Raw genomic sequence first — 17148 nt, 5'->3', positions numbered from 1 at the left:
GAAGTCAACCCAAACATATTTATTTCAGAATATGGAGGCCCACTAGTCTAAACACGCATGGCATTCTCATTAATATTGCGTTTGTGGAATATGAGAAATCCACCCGTTTTTAGTTAGCTCAGGGGGTGGCCATTTTGTCACTTCTGTCGAATGACAGAAGATGACAGCTTCAGAAAAGAGATGAGCCGTGATTGGTCGTTAACTGAGCCATGAGCAACTTCAATGTCATCTTCAGTCGACAGAAGTGACAAAATGGACGCCACCGGAGATGGCTAAAAGTGGGTGCATTTTTCTGCTTAATTTATATTCCACAAATGCAATATTAATCAGAATGCCGTATTTCAACTAGTGCGCCTGCATAGAACATATTCTGGGGAAAAAAATCTTTGGGTTGACTTTCGCTTTAAAGATGTTTATGATTTTATAGGTGATAGTTTAATCCCTAAATGTACCCTTAACTATGATTTCAATTACTTGGCCTTTTTTTTCTGCTATATGCAGCAGGGCTCTGTCCCTATCCTCCACGAATAGCAGCGGATTACCCCATTGTTAATCTTTCATGACAAAATATTTTCTGGAGCGGTGCAGCGTGAGCCAGAAAAGGGCCCCTTGAATTTTGCTGCACATCCAGTTAAATGTGGCAACATTGCAAAAGAGGCCATTCCTCACAGTGAATTATGCATGACTCTCCTTTTATTTTCCCAGGCGAACTGTGGCGCTTGGAGGATGACATGGAGGCTGAAGATGAGCCAGAGCGAGAGGAAGCCAGACCTCGCTCCCAGTCGCCCTTTTCACACTTCCGGGCACGCGCCGCATACCTCCGTAAAAGCATCTCCGCCGACAACCACCTGGACATGAACTGCGACTACAGCTCGGGGGCTGCGGTGGAGGACAAGCCCGCCCGCAGCAGTAAGGCCAAGCTGAAACGCAAATTTGTGAGTTTGACAACTCTTATTCCTATTTCACGAGATTTAATGACTTGAATGGTAGCATTCTGTTGTTTTGGTGTGAATAGCGTAGGAAGAAGAAAAATTACTTGTGGGTCTCTTCTAAAGATTTATACAGTAAACCGAGCCATGCCACACATTACAAAAATAAAACACAAGGAAATGACACCGCACATAAATGTATACAATTTAAAATGTAATTGTTTAACCATAAATATACCACAAACTGTAATGACATGTTTAATTAATTTCAAACCCAGAACATCGCAGATTAAATTAAAATCCTCCCTTGCGTTTTTTCAGTCAAAATGTCTCAAGTCAACAATACGTTCTTGACAATTGCTACATTCCTCATAGCCAGGGATTTGGCGCCATCTTGTGGCATGGAAGGGTTTTATATAAAGAGCACAAAATATATAGTATCACAAAACAGGTTTCGCAGGAAGAAATTGTGTTTATATAAAGGCCTTTCAATACATAAAGGTGACTTTTTCCATAAAAGTGCTTCTAATTGAAGCTGCCTTTTTTTATTTTGTTCTTTAGATTTTAACTGTTATCATATTTATATTATAACATCTTGTTTTTTTGCATTCCGTTTCACAATCATACAAAATAGCGGACTAGAAAAAATCTATATTTAATGAGATGAATCTTGAAATATGCATTTCACTTTATTTTTTTACAAATCAAGTTAATCAATGACCATTTGATTACAATACTTACACCATCATGAAGCCAAAGCAACACCTGCTGTCACATGCGAAGACGTCACATTTGTCACTCTTTATCATCCGGTGACAGTTCCGCTGAGAAAAGTGCTGACGACACGCGCGCTGCTTTAAATGAAATCATTAAGCGGGATGTCAGCGTCATTAAGCCTTTTATCAAGCCAACTGTCTGCCGCCGAAAACAACTCGGATATTGTTGACACGGCCTGTGCGCAAGCAGTTTTGCTAGGGAACGCATTTGTTCCCTCAGTGACCTCATTGCCTGTGATTTTATAACTGCAAATTATTTGTCTGGCTCAACGTTTTTATGACTAAGACTAAGTTTGGGGTGCTTTGGTCCTAATGATTTAGACAAGGGCAACAGACTTCAAGTACACGAATGGCATTAATGATTGAAGACTTTTCTATTGTGTCGCAGTCACCGGATCACGTAACCGAAGACCCTATTAGCAGCCTGAGCTTTGTAATTGGTTCTCCAGTGACACAGGTGCAACTGACCCCGAGCATGGGTTGACTAGGCTCAGGTGGGCCAACTAAGTCGTACGGTGTGTTTATAGACCCTAAAATATTTCTGTCTTCACGCGCAAGTTGCTGAAAGGATTACTAAGACAGAATTCATATTGTAGATGAATACTTGGCTTCACATTGCTGGTAGGGGAGTACAATTTAAAGACGGACTCCACAGCGGGAAAGGAATTGAAGGAGCTCATCAGCAGGCAGGATTTTATTCGTTCGGTGCCATGGAGGCTGTTGTGGATCTTACGAGCTGCGGTTGTTTTGGGGTGAGGCTCGCACAGCTTGTATTACATTTCTTATTCAGTATTGAGGCTTTTTACAATCTAAGTCTTTTCTGTAGCAAGAGCAATGCTCAGTTTTCATTTATGCTGTTGAAGAGGTGAATTGCCAAAGTTAAGCGTGCATGCGACGTGCACGCACATGCGACCTGTAAGCGTGTGTGCCAATTAATTGCAAAACATTTAAGAGGGAAAAATTAATCATAATTACAGCCCAAGAAGATGCCGGCCTGCCGGACATCTGCCCGCTATTCCCCATAGCCAGTCCAGCTCTGCTTGCAACGAATAGTGGAAAAACCTAAAAAAAAAAATAAAAAAAATTACAATAGAAGTATACTTTGTACAACAAGATATGATCCCATAAAAGTTTAAAGCGGAAGTCAACCCAAACATATTTTTTTCAAGAATATGTCCTAGCAGCCCCACTAGTTGAAACACGGCATACTGATTAATTTTGCGTTTGTGGAATATGAGTTAAGCAGCAAAATGCACTCGTTTTTAGCCATCTCCGGGGGCGGCCATTTTGTCTTCTGTCGACTTCTTGAATAACAGAAGGCGGAACATTACAGCGTTGACTTCCCCTTTAACAATTTTTAAGACATTTTCCTTAAAAATAAATGGCTTACAGATGCGATGAAGATTCACTGCAATTTCCACGAACAACCCAGGCTAAACTTCTCAAACAAACAAAGCTTGTCTTTCAGCTGATCAACGTACTTCCTTGACTCCAATTTCTGTACAGTACTACTTTCCTGTTTAGACGGTGCCTTGGTGGAATCTTGTGGCATCTTAGGGTATTTCATAAATAGTGCAAACACAAAAAAAAGTTAGTTTTTGAGTGAATAGCTGTGGATAGCTTCCATAGAACAAAATAAAGAAGTGACATAAAACCTTGACCACGTGTGCAGGCAATATTTTACATAACATTTTAACATGTCCAACTTGCACCTATTCATAATAGAAAAGTTCATTAGTCTTTGAATCTTATTAGTTTGTGCAGATAACCACTGAGCATACGCAATTGGTACATATTTTTATTTTTATTCTATTATTTTTTTTTTTTTTAGTTTCTGACAGATGACCAAACCCTCTTGCGAGACAGGCTACATGAGTCTGTCTTCCCCCTGATAATGCAGCTCCATCTATTTGAATTTATCTCTTCCGCTTTTTCTTCCACGGTCTGATTTATACAATCATTCATTCACAGTCTATGTTCCTCCATCGTTCATTGCTTTCCTTTTTTTTTTTTTATATTCAATTTATTATTACTACAAGGGGAATACTTAGAGAGCAGCTCGTCGCCGTCCATCACTTTTACACCTTTTGGCACTTTCTCTCCTTGAAAATGGAAGCGACAAAAATAACTGCAGTTGAGAACAGCTGGCAGCCATAAGCAGTGGTAATGCTGCAATGTGCTGAAAGGCAGACCTGGCGAATCAACAATGAGGACTAACGCAGTGGCACATAATTAAGTAGAAACATAGAATTGTGTACTGATGTGCAGTTAATTGGAAAATGGAGGGGACCAGAGTCGGTTAATTACCCATCCATTTTTGGAGTGCTGAGGCGATAGATGGTGTTAAAAGTGAAAGTCAACTCTATGCATTTGCATAAATCTGCGTTCTTTCTAATCATCGGTAGAGGGTGACTCACCCGCCCGCAAAAACAACGCAATTTTGTCCCCAAGTTGTTTTTGAAATTAGAACTGTGTACTGTAACTGTAGGAAAGGACACAAAAAATCTGATTTTAAATATTCTTCTCATTTTGACAAACTTTCCAAGTCCAATATTATTCATTCGTTTTCTCAATGTGTCCATATCCAGCGTTGTACATTTATAGTGGTTGTCAAAATTTTTACACCAAGCACCACCTGAAAAATATACTTAGCTCTCCAAGTACCACTATCATGACCATCATTCAAATATAATAGCGCACGACAGAGGTTTTATTCCCAAAAAAGTCATTTTAATATTATTCAAATCCACTGTAACAGTTTGGTGAGAAACACGCAAGATAGGAAAGTCAAAACTGTTCTGAATTCAATATTTAATTAAAGTGCATAAAATGAATTCAGTTCTAAAATAATACATGCAAATGTCTTATGCTTAAAAGTTAAATACATTTCAATGGCACTTAACAAATGTACTGTACTAGCTTATCCTAGTTTGGGAATTTTCATTATATTTTTAACTTCATTTTGAGGTTTTTTTTTTAGTTTGTTTTTATTGTCAGAACAGGTTTGTTAGTTTTTATTAGTTAATTTGATCAAAAAATGATTTCTTTTAGTTTATATTGGTTTTAGTATTACTTTTACTTTTTTGTGCATTTCTTGTGTGCAATATTTTAAAACAAAAACATCACTGGTTGGTAAGTATTGTGTCGTTAAAAACTCAACCAAAATGTTATTTTAAATTTTTTTTTAAAAACAACCATCCACAACTGAAATACAAAAACTAACCATAATTACCGGTAATCAACCCCATAGGCTCATGTATTAAATTAATTGACATTTTTTTTCTCTATAATTACAGTTAGTTTTCATTATTTTTGTAATCATAAACTGTAATTTCAGAGTTACAGTTTTAGTTTTAAAAAAGCATTTTCAATTTTTGTTCACGAAAATGTTTTTTTTTTTTTTTTCCAATTTTTATCTTATTTTGTTAATTTTCATTAACATAACCTTAAAAGTCAGTCTAGAAGATGCAAATAATTTTTCAGTTTGCCACTTTTTCTTGTCCCCTCGCCAGGTAAAAAGAAAAAGATCAAAATGTATTTTAAGTTTGTCATTTTGGCGCCAGCTTCCCCCCCCCCTTGCCCATTCGTGACTTACTCTTTGTATTGCAACCCTAAAAAAAATAACTGTTATAAACGTTCATTAATACCCCCACAATGGTAAATTAAAAATAATGTTCCAGCATTGTTTACACTGAGTCACACTCTGACGCCGCCGTTAGTACCTTAAGAGCCAAATTTACAGGAAAGCATCTGTCACCCTCTCCTCCCCGTGTGCAGTTAACAGAGAGCATTATAACGTTCCCGCCATGAAAAACGAGGGCCAATATGTGAATGTGCGTGCGTACACTTGCAAGTGTTCACGCACAAGCTTAGAAAGCACACACCGTATCATCGCTGTTGATTGAATGGGTGTAAACACACAACGCCTTAGTCACGCTTGTTTGCAGTGCCACTCTGTTTGCGCCCTCTGACGCCGGTTTTGCAGATGACTCACGCGTTTTCTTTAAACACAGAACCAGAGGAGGCAATTTTTATAAGTTTTGTTATAACTACAAGGCAAAGCAAATCATTTCCTGTTTGCCCCACAGGAGACACCAAAGAGGACGCGTATCTAACTAGATGATCTACATACATACTCACACGCGGTCCCAGTGTTGCCCGATGGGCTCGCTGACGTCAATGATGCTAAGCGCGTCGTGGGCCGTCTGATATGTCATTGTTCCCGGTGGTTGAGAGCCCACTTTGATTTGATTCATTATATTCTGTCAGCAAAACAGACTGGATGTGATCACACGTCCCGAATCCTCGCTTAATAGGCAGATATCCTAAATTAGATGGATTGAAATATTGCCTTGCTATCTGCAAAAGAATCTGCACATAGTAGAAACCAGCGGTAAGTCACATGGGCACAAGTCACGAGTAAGTCTCAAGTCCTAACCGTCAAATTTCGGCAAATGGTTCATTTTGGGTCCATTTCCAGCTTAATGCTAACACTCAATGGAATTTCTGTTGGGTTCGATTTTTATGCCGATTAAAACTAAAATTGGCATGCTGATTACACAATTGCAATCCGTTTTTTTCCTCCATATCTTACCCTCCAAAATTCCACAGATTAGCTGCAGTAAGACTGTAGTAAGAAGAGCCGATTGGATTCATCTACAGCTACATGGCAATGTGTTTGTGCAGTCACAATTAAGACTGCAAACAGAAAGCTAGTATTGTAGGAATTAAGACGATTAATGCTGGCTTTTCTCTTAACCTTGTAACCAAGGACTTCTTTTTTTTGTGTGTTCAAAGCTTGTAATGCAGCTCAGTGTTTCATTTACATACACATTTATTTCACGTGTTTTTATGAAAACAGGGATCCTATAGCTCAAAATCTTGACATGATAGAGAAAAACTGAGGTCAGTTTTTGCATCTAAAAAGTAGTTAAAAACAGCTGTCAACAAATCTCAACAAAAAATGCATTCCCCAGTTTGATCACCTTTGTCTTTTCTCAATGAAGATAATAACACTGAGATTGGACTCATTGAATAATGGTGGTGTAGTGCTTTAAACGACAATAATGGGGTGACATAAAAAGGGCTGGTGTGGGTTTGCATGTGTCCTAAGTACGCCAAGCCACTTATTTCTCTGATTAGAGTCATGAAAAGTTGACCCGGTTGTTATAGCGACGCACCGGCGTATACATTTAGAATAACGCTCGCCGGGCTTTGCCAGGTCGGGGGTCCTTTTGAGCCTTAATGGACATGTCAGCTCTCGTCTAGTTCAAGTGCACTCCTGAGCTAGGCAGATGTTGGGCGGCACAGCGTCAGCGATTCCATCAAGCCGCCAATTTCCAGCGGCTTCAATCGAAACAGGATACAGGAGTGCGGCCTCAAGGCCTTTGCAACATTAGCGCCGTGATTACTTGGGTAATTAGCCCGGCGATACGGCCCGCGCGGAGCCAGTGGAAGGACAGACGGCCGATGGGAGCTCCTCCGAGCTGTTTTCGTTCCCCCTTCTTTTCATTTCTTGCCTCTTACCTTTGCGGTCCCAGCGTCCCGTCGGCTTCCAGTCATTACAGCGTCGTCGTCTTTCCTCGCGGGGGTAATGGGAAGCAGGACCACAAACGACGGGTGGAAGATTCCTGCGGCTACTTGGCCAGAGACTCTCAATTAAATTTGATGAGCTCAAGTTACTTATACGGCGCGGGTGTGCGCCAAAGTGCTTAAGAAAACTTTCAGCGCTGATTTAGTTCACAAATCCCGACTCAGCTGTCCAAGATCAACACAGCGGCGCTGGTGTACTGCGGATTTTCAAATTTGCATTTAGCTTATCCTTATCCACTGCGAGGAAGAGTTATGCAAGGCAATAATAAGCTTGAAATCCTTGGTTGCTTATAAAAAAAAATGCAATTTAGCCATTTTCTATATGTGACTTAAGTAGTTGCTTTTTGATGTATGTGATTATTTTTCAGTGTATTTGTTTGACTATTTATTCTCTTTATTTTTTCCTCACTTATTGCGATTACGATTTACTTTGCAATTATTTTTTTCAAGGTCCTCCTCCCATGTATTTTTAACAAACGCAAGCAATAAATTAATTTGTATAACAATAAATTATTTTTTGTATTAAAATAAATTGGTTAGTTATAAGTCAGATTATGGCTGTATCACTTCAACTTCTCAAGTTTCATGAAACAATGATGTGTAAGTCTGTGGACTGCATCTCTGGCACACATTTCATACAAAGTACAACTTCATTGATGTTGTAAGTGAAGCTGACTTTATAAATATACCACTTAGAAATGTACCTAAACTGTTATTTTCTTACCTTGGCTTGACTAAATATTATTTTTTGATGAACGTTTGCGTCTACTTATTCAAACTCCCATCAGCATTTTTAGTCCACTGTGTTCATTCTGTGACTGGCCACACTGTGGCAGCATAATGCCATGAAACAGAAGACCATGTGAGACGCTGGCTGTGCTCATTTCAATGCTTTGCTGTGCCTGTGGGGGGGTGGGGGTGGTTGCGCGCGCGCGCGCGTGTGTGTGTGTGTGTGTGTGTGTGTGTGATGTGTTACCTGAATGGCAGTGAAGGTTTCTCTCTGGTGACTCATTCATCCAGGGTTGACTCACAGCGAAACAGCCCCCTAAGTGTCATCGGAGCCAAAGTTTGGCTGTGGATGGCCGACTGACATTCATTATCTGCCTGACTTTTACCGGAATGCACGGCGGCCGACAAAAACACCCGAGCGCGCGAGGGAGAAGGCAGACCCTTGGCCATTTTGTGAGACTTAAAAAAAAAAAAAAAAAAGGGAAGAAAGAAGTAGTGGTGAATTTTATTTTTCTGCGATCAGCATTTATCCCCTGCTGAGCCTGGGTTTGAGAGTCGGGGTTGTGAACTGGTGCCTCAGCAGGGTGAGACCCACATCGCGGCCGAATGCTTTGACGATAAGACTTAGAAGCTTCGGTGTATGTGGTAGGGCTGGACGAATATAGAAAAAATTATAATCACAACTATTTGGATGGCTATTGAAATCGCGATTAGGATACACGATTATTCATCGATTTAAAACGTGGTATTTATTCAACTACCAAAACTCAACTCTAAATAGAATGTGAAAGGGCAACCAGAAATTAAATTAACATCAATGTAAAATAATAATAGATTCAAATGATAGCAATGTTCTTATTTGGCAGTTGGCAACTAGTTTGTATCGCTCATTACTGCCATCTATAGGACTGTGGTGGAAGTGTGTCGACCCCATTAAGTTTGGTGGATCAACTGCAAATGTTTCGGACAAATTGCAGACCTCATCAAATATGGATTAACGGCTATTGTCGTGATTTTAATTTGCATGGGAACGTTTTCCCGTGCCACTTTGGTTGCCGCTGGCGACCGTCGAAACAATGTCGACCCGCCTCTTTTTCCAGCTCTCTGTCATCATCCAGCTTTCTGCCTCCGCTTGCAATCGTTGCTTTTACTGACATGGGAGCTCTTGCAGAGGATTACAAAGTCAGGAGTTCACTAACGACGATCTTGGGTAAATCCCTCCTCGCTTCCTCTTCATTAAATAATCATCGGTTAGACATCAGGGCAGCATTCGGTCATGAATTAAGGGCGCTTTCCCACTACTAGCTGGAGAAAAATATGAAAAAAAACATCTCTCATGCAAGCACGGGTGACTCCTGGAATTAAATGCATAAAATAATGCAGTCATTTGAGAACTAACAATATTTTGGGGTTACTTTGGGTTTAATTCCACCCTCTTGTCAAAAATAGAGCGTCCCGTAAAGAGTGAAATGTGCGCTCCAGCACGCTTTGTGGAACATGCAACCTCTCAGCAGCTGTTGGTGGCTTTTGATGAAGGGGGCTCTCGGCAAGCCCTTTTCCAAACAGAGGCCGACACATGGGCTATGCGAGGGCATTTCGCATGCCTGCGAGCTCGCTGACTTAGACCCCGCGGAGCCACTTGAGCACACTCGGTCCCGTTTTAGAGGCTCTGTCTGTCGGCTCCAGTGTCACCACAAGATACCTGTTTGAACTTCAACACCCACTTCTGAATGAAGCGTGGCCGGGGATCATCTGGGCTATCTGTAGTGGCTTAAAGGAGTTCTCAAACTTTTTGGGGCCAGGGACCCTTTAGGGAGGAATGCTTTAGATGAGTCGGTTTAGCATAATGCTAGCAAACAATGCAAAACGCCATTGACAGTGCTAAAGAATAGCGTCCAAACGCTGGTGTTTCATAATATCCCTTTAAGCAACGGATATTTGAACAAAAACGGTCCAGCAACACATGTAGAAGGGCACAATAACACCACTCACAGGCATATATTCTTTCTCCTCTGAAAAACATAATCCTGTATCAATACCACTTATGCACACTTACAGATTTATGTGATGATCACAATCATATCAGAACAATAAAATAATCCAAGATAATTCATAAAGCATGAAATTGCGTACCCCCAAGATACGGTTTGCGGCGACCCCAGTTTTTGGACACATTTGTGGTTGAAGTGACTCGTGACTCTCGTCCAGGATTGATGATGTGACCTCTTTGGTTCCAATAAGTCTGCGTTTGCTCTGCCTTCCCAAAGATCTCCCGTTTTGATTTGATAAGTGTTTGATTGCAATCACCCCGCCCTGCTCGTCTCCCTCCTCCCACTCATTTATTTTCTTTAGCGCCCGGCGTGTTTTTCCAAGTAAGCCAGTAGAAAACAAACACTATTGATTTCTCCTCCCCCGCTCCCCCTTAGTGCCTCCGCCCACCTCCTCCCCTCCCCTCCCCTCTCCTCTCCTCCAAATTCTTCCTCCTATCAGCCACTATCGGCGTACGCGTGCATTTCCTTCTCTATCTCCCGTCTGTTGACCTGCCCTCAATCAGCGCGCTGCAGTCGCACCTCGGGATCCAGCCGCTTGTCAAACAGATCCCCGCTTGTCGAGGTTAGCCTTAAGTGGGCCCGAGCCTGGCGTTGGAGCGGTTCTCAGGGTCTCGGGCCCTCGGGCACAAAAGGAGGGCCAAAAGCATTTCTTTGAGAGCAGCAAATCTCTTGTCCCCTCATCTCCCTTTTCCCGGGCCTCCCGTCCTCCTTCCAGGCTCGGCCTCCCCTCGGCCCCCCTCCAGACTCTCTGTCTGCGCTGACACTGCCTTTAATAAGGGGGGAGCGGGGTAGACTGTTTATTTGTGCGGTGCGAGGTTAAAAACTTCCCCCTTAATTGACATTCCGGTAACACTTTCCAATAATGGGGCAAGCAATTTCCTTGAAATTGATGTGTGTCCACCACAAGTAAAAACAGCACTTGTAGCTTTCACTCACCCATGGCTGACCTACACTTGTGCTGCCTTTCTTGGGCACGTCCACATGTGTGTGCGTGTCAGCGTGAGAAATCGTGTGACTGGCCGCTCCGCTGGCGTGGCGAGCTCTGTAGTGTTTGGATGACGGATGGCGCGCATCAAACACACAATGCCGCTCACTGTATTTGTTCTGTCACCGAGGTAGTAACTCTGTTGACTCGTAGGATTAATTATGAAGTCATTTTGTTCATCGAAATGAATTGAAATGGCATTTATGACACAAATACACAAAAAAGCAGAGTTTCCATTTTAATCGATTTAAAGGGGAGGTCAACCCAAACATATTTTTTTTTCCCAAAATATGTTCTATGCAGGCCCATAAATTGAAATACGGCATTCTGATGAATATTGCGTTTGACTTACTGGCAGTCAAACAGAAGTTCAGAACATTCAGAATACTATGTCATTCCAACTATTGAAATCCAGATCGCACTTAATTGATCATTTTGTATATAATTATGGTCTACCAGGGAACGTCAAATTACTGTTTGTAGCGGTGTGTACATTTGCGTTTGTGTGAATAAGAGTGTGTGTGAGTGACTGTTTGACAGAGAGAGCTTGTGTGATTAATTGTGTGAGTGAGGAGTATGTGTGTGAGTGCGCGCATATGCGTGCGGTGCGGTGAATGTACACATGTTGCTTTTGCACACGCGTGCGCCTCGGCAATGATCCCGTTAGCAGATATTTTGTCATGCCTCTTTTCTGCCAGCGCACCTTTTTATCCCCACACCCAAAGTAAGCAAGCAAATAAATGAACATAAATATTTTCACCTTCATTCGCGCTATTGAGTGACAGCGGCACCCACATTGAAAGGCTTCAACAAATCTTTTTTTTTTTTTTTTTTTTTTTCTTTGCCGCCCTCGCGGCCGTGCTCAGTCAGCGCCGGTGTGTGAGAAAGTGCGCAAACACAAACATCTCCTCGGGCTGCAGACGGCATCCTTGGCCGACAGGGTGACCGCCAAATAGGACTTGCGGTGCGATGACGGTGGGTGTTAAACGTGTGTGTGAAGGCGTGAGCATAAGAGTGTGTGTGTCAATAGGTGCAGGGAGAGTGTGATGAATGCAGGATCTCTACACAAGTACAGAAACATATGGAATTAGAATTTACCGTCCAGCCTAAAAAAAAACAATGAAAATATTTTTGATTTGTTTTTTAATAAGAAAAATCCATTTTTGTACAAACACACATTAATGATGTAATTACATAGAATGTAAATAAATAAAGCTGGTTTTGCCATGTTTATTGCCTCATTTCAATGGACATTGTGCTACTCCTTCTGGTGAGCATGCCTTGCCACCGGGGGGCAGGATAATAAGAGTTATAATTGTGTAGGATTTGTCATAGTTTTGATTTAATTTTGATGTCTGTTTTTAAATTCAGATTATTTAGATTTTTTTTAGAGCAGGTTTGTTCATTTTTAGAATTTTTTTTTGCTTTGTCGAAAGTGTTTCATTTTAATTTTTATATTTAATTCCCAAATGACTGTTCGACCTTCCTTCTTCTGTAAGGCCGAACAGTAATACCGAAATAGTGTATATATATATATATATATATATATATATATATATATATATATATATATATATATATATATATATATATATATATTTTTTTTTTTTTTTACATGCACTCTTGTTTTTATTTTATTTGTTTGAGTTATTTCGCTAGCTTTCACTAACTATAATAACCAAGTATAATACTCTACATAAATACAGATATACTGTACATAGAGCTCCTCAAACCTCCTCGGTAAGCTGCAGTAATATTAGCCGTTCTTCACAGAGGATCAAGAATACATGCCTGTCAGTAGTGTTTTACTATCCACCCACATGTCGGTTTGTGTACAAATATCGATTGCTTAAACTGCGTCACCGTTGCTTTTCATTAGCCTGTCTATGGTGTTCCCCATTTTGCGTTAGCATTGAGCTAGCAGACTTTGTGGTTGTTTTAACGTTTAATATGTGTGTTTGTTTAGTTTGATTTTAAATTTCAACTGGGAGTGGCAATTAACTGCTTGAAGTCTCTTTTTTGATGAATTGCTCACTGGTAGTTAGTGTCTGAAAATTTGTGAAATTTCAAATGTGCAGGAGCCCCGCGAATATGTGAGCGTAAGCACGCCTGTGTGTGTGGCTGCCGGCAGACGCTGGCTGGTTCCCGGCCTTGTCATTCCGTCTCCCACGCGCCCTCTGATGTGGTTGGAGGCTGCGGCTTTCACTATGGAGCGCGGCAGCCACTGCGCGCACTCGCACTGTTCTCACATGTCTGTGTAAACACACATCGCGCGCTGGTATGCGGTGGCATTCTCAGAAACGAAGACGCGCTCGCCGGACTGGCCGTGTGCATACCAACACGCGCACGAACACACACGCACACATGGAAAGATGGAGCATTCGGCAGCGGCCTGCCAATGTGTCTGAGTGGATGCCGAAGACTTCATACGTACACTAGACGCCATCCGTGGCGTTGGTGGGCTCCCACAATAAGCGGTGAGGTTAACTGATATCAAAGACAGATGTTGGCTCCAGTCCCATCGTACCGTTTGTGTATGCGTGTGTGTCTGGCGTGAGTGTGATGCACTGTGTGCGTGCGTGTGAGTAAGACTGCGAAAGTATGTGTGTGAGTGAGAGTGTGTGGATGCACATTTGTGAGTGATAGGTTTGTTCCTGCTTGTGAGATTTTGTGTGAGAGTGACTGTTTTTGTGAGAGTGTGTGAGAGAGAGGACCCTTATGAGAGATAGGGTGGTGTTTGCTTGTGAGATTGTATGTGGGCGAGAGAGGGACTTTGTATATGAGAGAGAGAGAGAGTTGTGAGAGAGATTTAGAGTGAGAGAGAGAGAGTGTGTGTGTACATTGACAGTGAAAGAGGCAGACTGTGTGCCGGTGTGTGAGAGGGTGAATGGAAGAGTGTGCATTTGTGAGAAAGCAATTCAGTGTGTGTGAGAGGATGAGATTGGTGGCCTGTGTAAGACCATGTGAGTGTCGCTGAGATTGTGTGAGAGAGTGTAGTGGTGAGTGAGTGCCCGTATGCTTCTGAGCTTATGTTTATGAGTATGTGGGAATGTGCATGTGTTTGTGTAAGTGAATTGAATATTTGGTACTCGCATTATGTACAGTATTTCTACTAATCTAATAAATGGCGCCTCTAATGAGATGCCAGCATCCAGCTGTGAAATGTGGCTTGTGTCAAAATGAAAGGTTAGCGAAGTGCAGAAAGCTGAAGATGAATGAGTTTACCTTCAAATCTGTCTGGTTTCTTTTAAAATAGTTTCTCGGCACCTTGCTACAATCCGTCCACGTCCAGCCGAATTTCATTACACATCCATTACACATTTTATTGACGTTTATCAATACTTAGAGGGGGGAGGAGTACTTATATTCCACCTTATTTCACGTGTAATGTTACAAATTTGTGTAGTATAAAATGTGTGTATATATATATATATATATATATATATATATATATATATATAAAATATATATATATATATAAAATATAATGTGTTGTCCGGGGCTGTTGCAGACATCGTGTTCTGGGCTTGTATCCTGCAGTTAGTTTGTATGGCCGTGCATCAGTTAGCCACATTAGCCCGCTAGCATTTGCCGTAAGTCATTTGCAGCACTTATAAGCACATAAGGGCATGTCGTGCATACTGTAGAGGCACCTAACGTCGTAACAATTGTCGATCCTTGCAAAGTAACTGTGGGAGGTTGTTAAAGATGTTAAAATATACTGTATGTCGGCTTTTCATGCCACTAAGTGTAACTATTTTTTTACTGCCGCTAGTTTTCATTAACTCTATTAACCTTGGTGTCTAGGCACATGTGCTTCATCATTAAATGTGCACCTTCCGTCATTTCATTTTTGTTAAAATTGTGCCATTATTTGTACATTTTCTGCGCACAATGACAAAATCCAATTAGATTATGCAGATGCTGTACAATTTGGTGCCAAACATGCGGGTCTGCGCTCCACTGATTCCCATTCTTGCTGGTCCAACATCGCTCAGCATCACCGGCGAACAATAGCGGCTGGCACGCCAAAAGACGTCGGCGTCTCCTGAGGGGCCCCCTCCTCCGTTCCTCATTTTTCAGGCTGGCCTGTCTCTTTAAGGTGCTGTTTGTTTATGCCGAGGCTCAGTTCAGTGAGACCTGTGCAGGCTCAGTGCGAGGCTCCTTTCATAGGGGCTCCATTTTGTTCTTAATAAAATGGCACTCAGTGGCCGGGGGACTGGCAGGCACCCAGCTCCCTGGGAAACCAAAGAATGCCTGCCTTCATTTAGCAACAAACAGCGACTGCCTGAGGAGGCTCGTAGCGCTCCACTCTGCTCCTCAGTGCTGCTCAATCCTGAGGCCTGTGTACAGTTGGAATGACCTGGATTTCTGCATTAATCGGTCGTAAAACATGATCTGATTTCCAGCTAAGTGATGACAATGGATTGTTTGCTTGAACTAATCCCACACAAACAATTATCAGATTAAAACTGAGTCACATGAATTTTGTGCATTGTCACTTTGAAATAATTTCATGCTTTTGAATAAAGGGATGGAAATCAAAGCATTATTTAAAATCTGATTAATCGACTGATGGATCGATTATTAGAATAATTGTTAATTGTAGCTCTAGTTGTTTTCCACTAATTAATGGATGTAACATTTTGGCGAAGAAGATGGACGATATTCACGACGTGCCGCTACCCTTGCTTCCCTCCGCCAGTCACGCTGGACTTGCGGCAAACGGATTAGCGCTAGCGAGGCTAACCGCTATGCTTCACGGCCATCTTATTTTCGCTTATTATTGCATGTTCACTCTCTTCATGGTAATCTGCTTCTTGCTTGACAATCGCACAATGTTTTTGTGGTTCTATTAAAAAAATATATTATATGTGTATTATATGTGGAACTGGAACCTCAAAACCCAATACTTCTCTTGTAGTCGTTCCTAAATTTTTGCCAAGCGTGTCCCAACTCGTCCAATTGGCCACTTCAATCTGACGCGATTCAAGTCATGTGACTCGAGTCCCACTCCTCTCAAGCTCCTTTTGAATGATGATCGTTGTTTCTACTTTTATTGTTAAATGGCGCACTGTCACCGTTTTCCCTCCCACTGCTGACACTGTGACATGCAGTTGTTATTGTGATTTACTTTTCCTTAGGCAAACACGCAAGTTCTTGCCATATTCGGACATCATAAATTCCAGGCGTCGCGCTAACAAACGCAACCCCGTAAGGCGATGCTGTTCCTCAATGGTGCCAACCGGCATGACCTCATCACATTAGATATTGACAGAGACTGCATGTAAGGGGGGTCAAAGTGGGGTGACAAGCAGTGATGTATTGATGGGCAGGTGGGCGTTTGGCACAGAGAGAGGATGCTTGTAAACTCATTGTATGGAGTTGTCCGTTGTCTCCTCGTTCAGCTGTCGCACTCTTTCATCAACCAGAAGTTGAAAACAAAGCCGCTCCCCTCACGCATAAACACAGACACAAGTCAGGAAATGCATGCCATTTGATTTGATAACTTTAGACTCATCGGAGCAGCGTTGTGAATATACATTTTCCATACTTTTCTAAACCTTGACTTTCTAAAACGTTAAATTAAGAATTTGGTTTTTCAAGATATGCTCGACTGATTGCTCAAAATATATATATTTTTATTTATGTATTTATGTATTTATTGTGTGTCTTGAGTTGCAAGCAAAAATGTGCGTTCTGCTCTCGATGATTTGGCATATGTTGAGCACGCATAGGTTCTTTATCTTCTGTGAAAAAAATTATTAAAAGAGCCAGACCGATTAATTGGCCAGCTGATTTGGGACAGTATTGGCTCTTTTGGATGGGGGGGAAAATCATCTGTTGATTTTTTTTATTTATTTATTTATTTATTTTTAAGTGCTTATAATCCATTCCTTTATTGTTGTATGTGTTAACGGACTGAAAATAAGTTAGATTATTAACGAAATATTTTTTTAATTAATTCTTGTAGCCAATATCAATGCACAGCGGACATTCCTTCATGCAGATTTCACCCGTCAGATGCGAGACTGATTGACACTCGGCGCTCGGAACAGACACACATTGTTTAGCATTGCTGTGCC

The 17148-nt window shown here is 41.4% G+C and overlaps 1 protein-coding gene across 2 annotated transcripts in view; it reads left to right on the top strand.

Moving 5' to 3' along the window:
* The window catches only part of ankfn1b (ankyrin repeat and fibronectin type III domain containing 1b), a 119964-nt gene that overhangs the window by 27261 nt on the left and 75555 nt on the right, over positions 1-17148 (top strand). For both annotated transcript variants that reach the window (XM_086017559.1, XM_086017558.1), the window contains one exon: positions 706-935. In XM_086017559.1, the coding sequence (XP_085873685.1) occupies positions 706-935 (230 nt within the window). The remainder of the gene's footprint in view (positions 1-705; positions 936-17148) is intronic.

The sequence above is a fragment of the Filicampus tigris genome, chromosome 19 (genome assembly GCF_054856515.1).
Source record: "Filicampus tigris isolate MCC_2025a chromosome 19, RoL_Ftig_1.0, whole genome shotgun sequence".
Taxonomy (NCBI): domain Eukaryota; kingdom Metazoa; phylum Chordata; class Actinopteri; order Syngnathiformes; family Syngnathidae; genus Filicampus; species Filicampus tigris.
The sequence above is the reverse complement of the archived record's forward strand: the minus strand, read 5'-3'. Positions and strand labels throughout refer to the sequence as shown.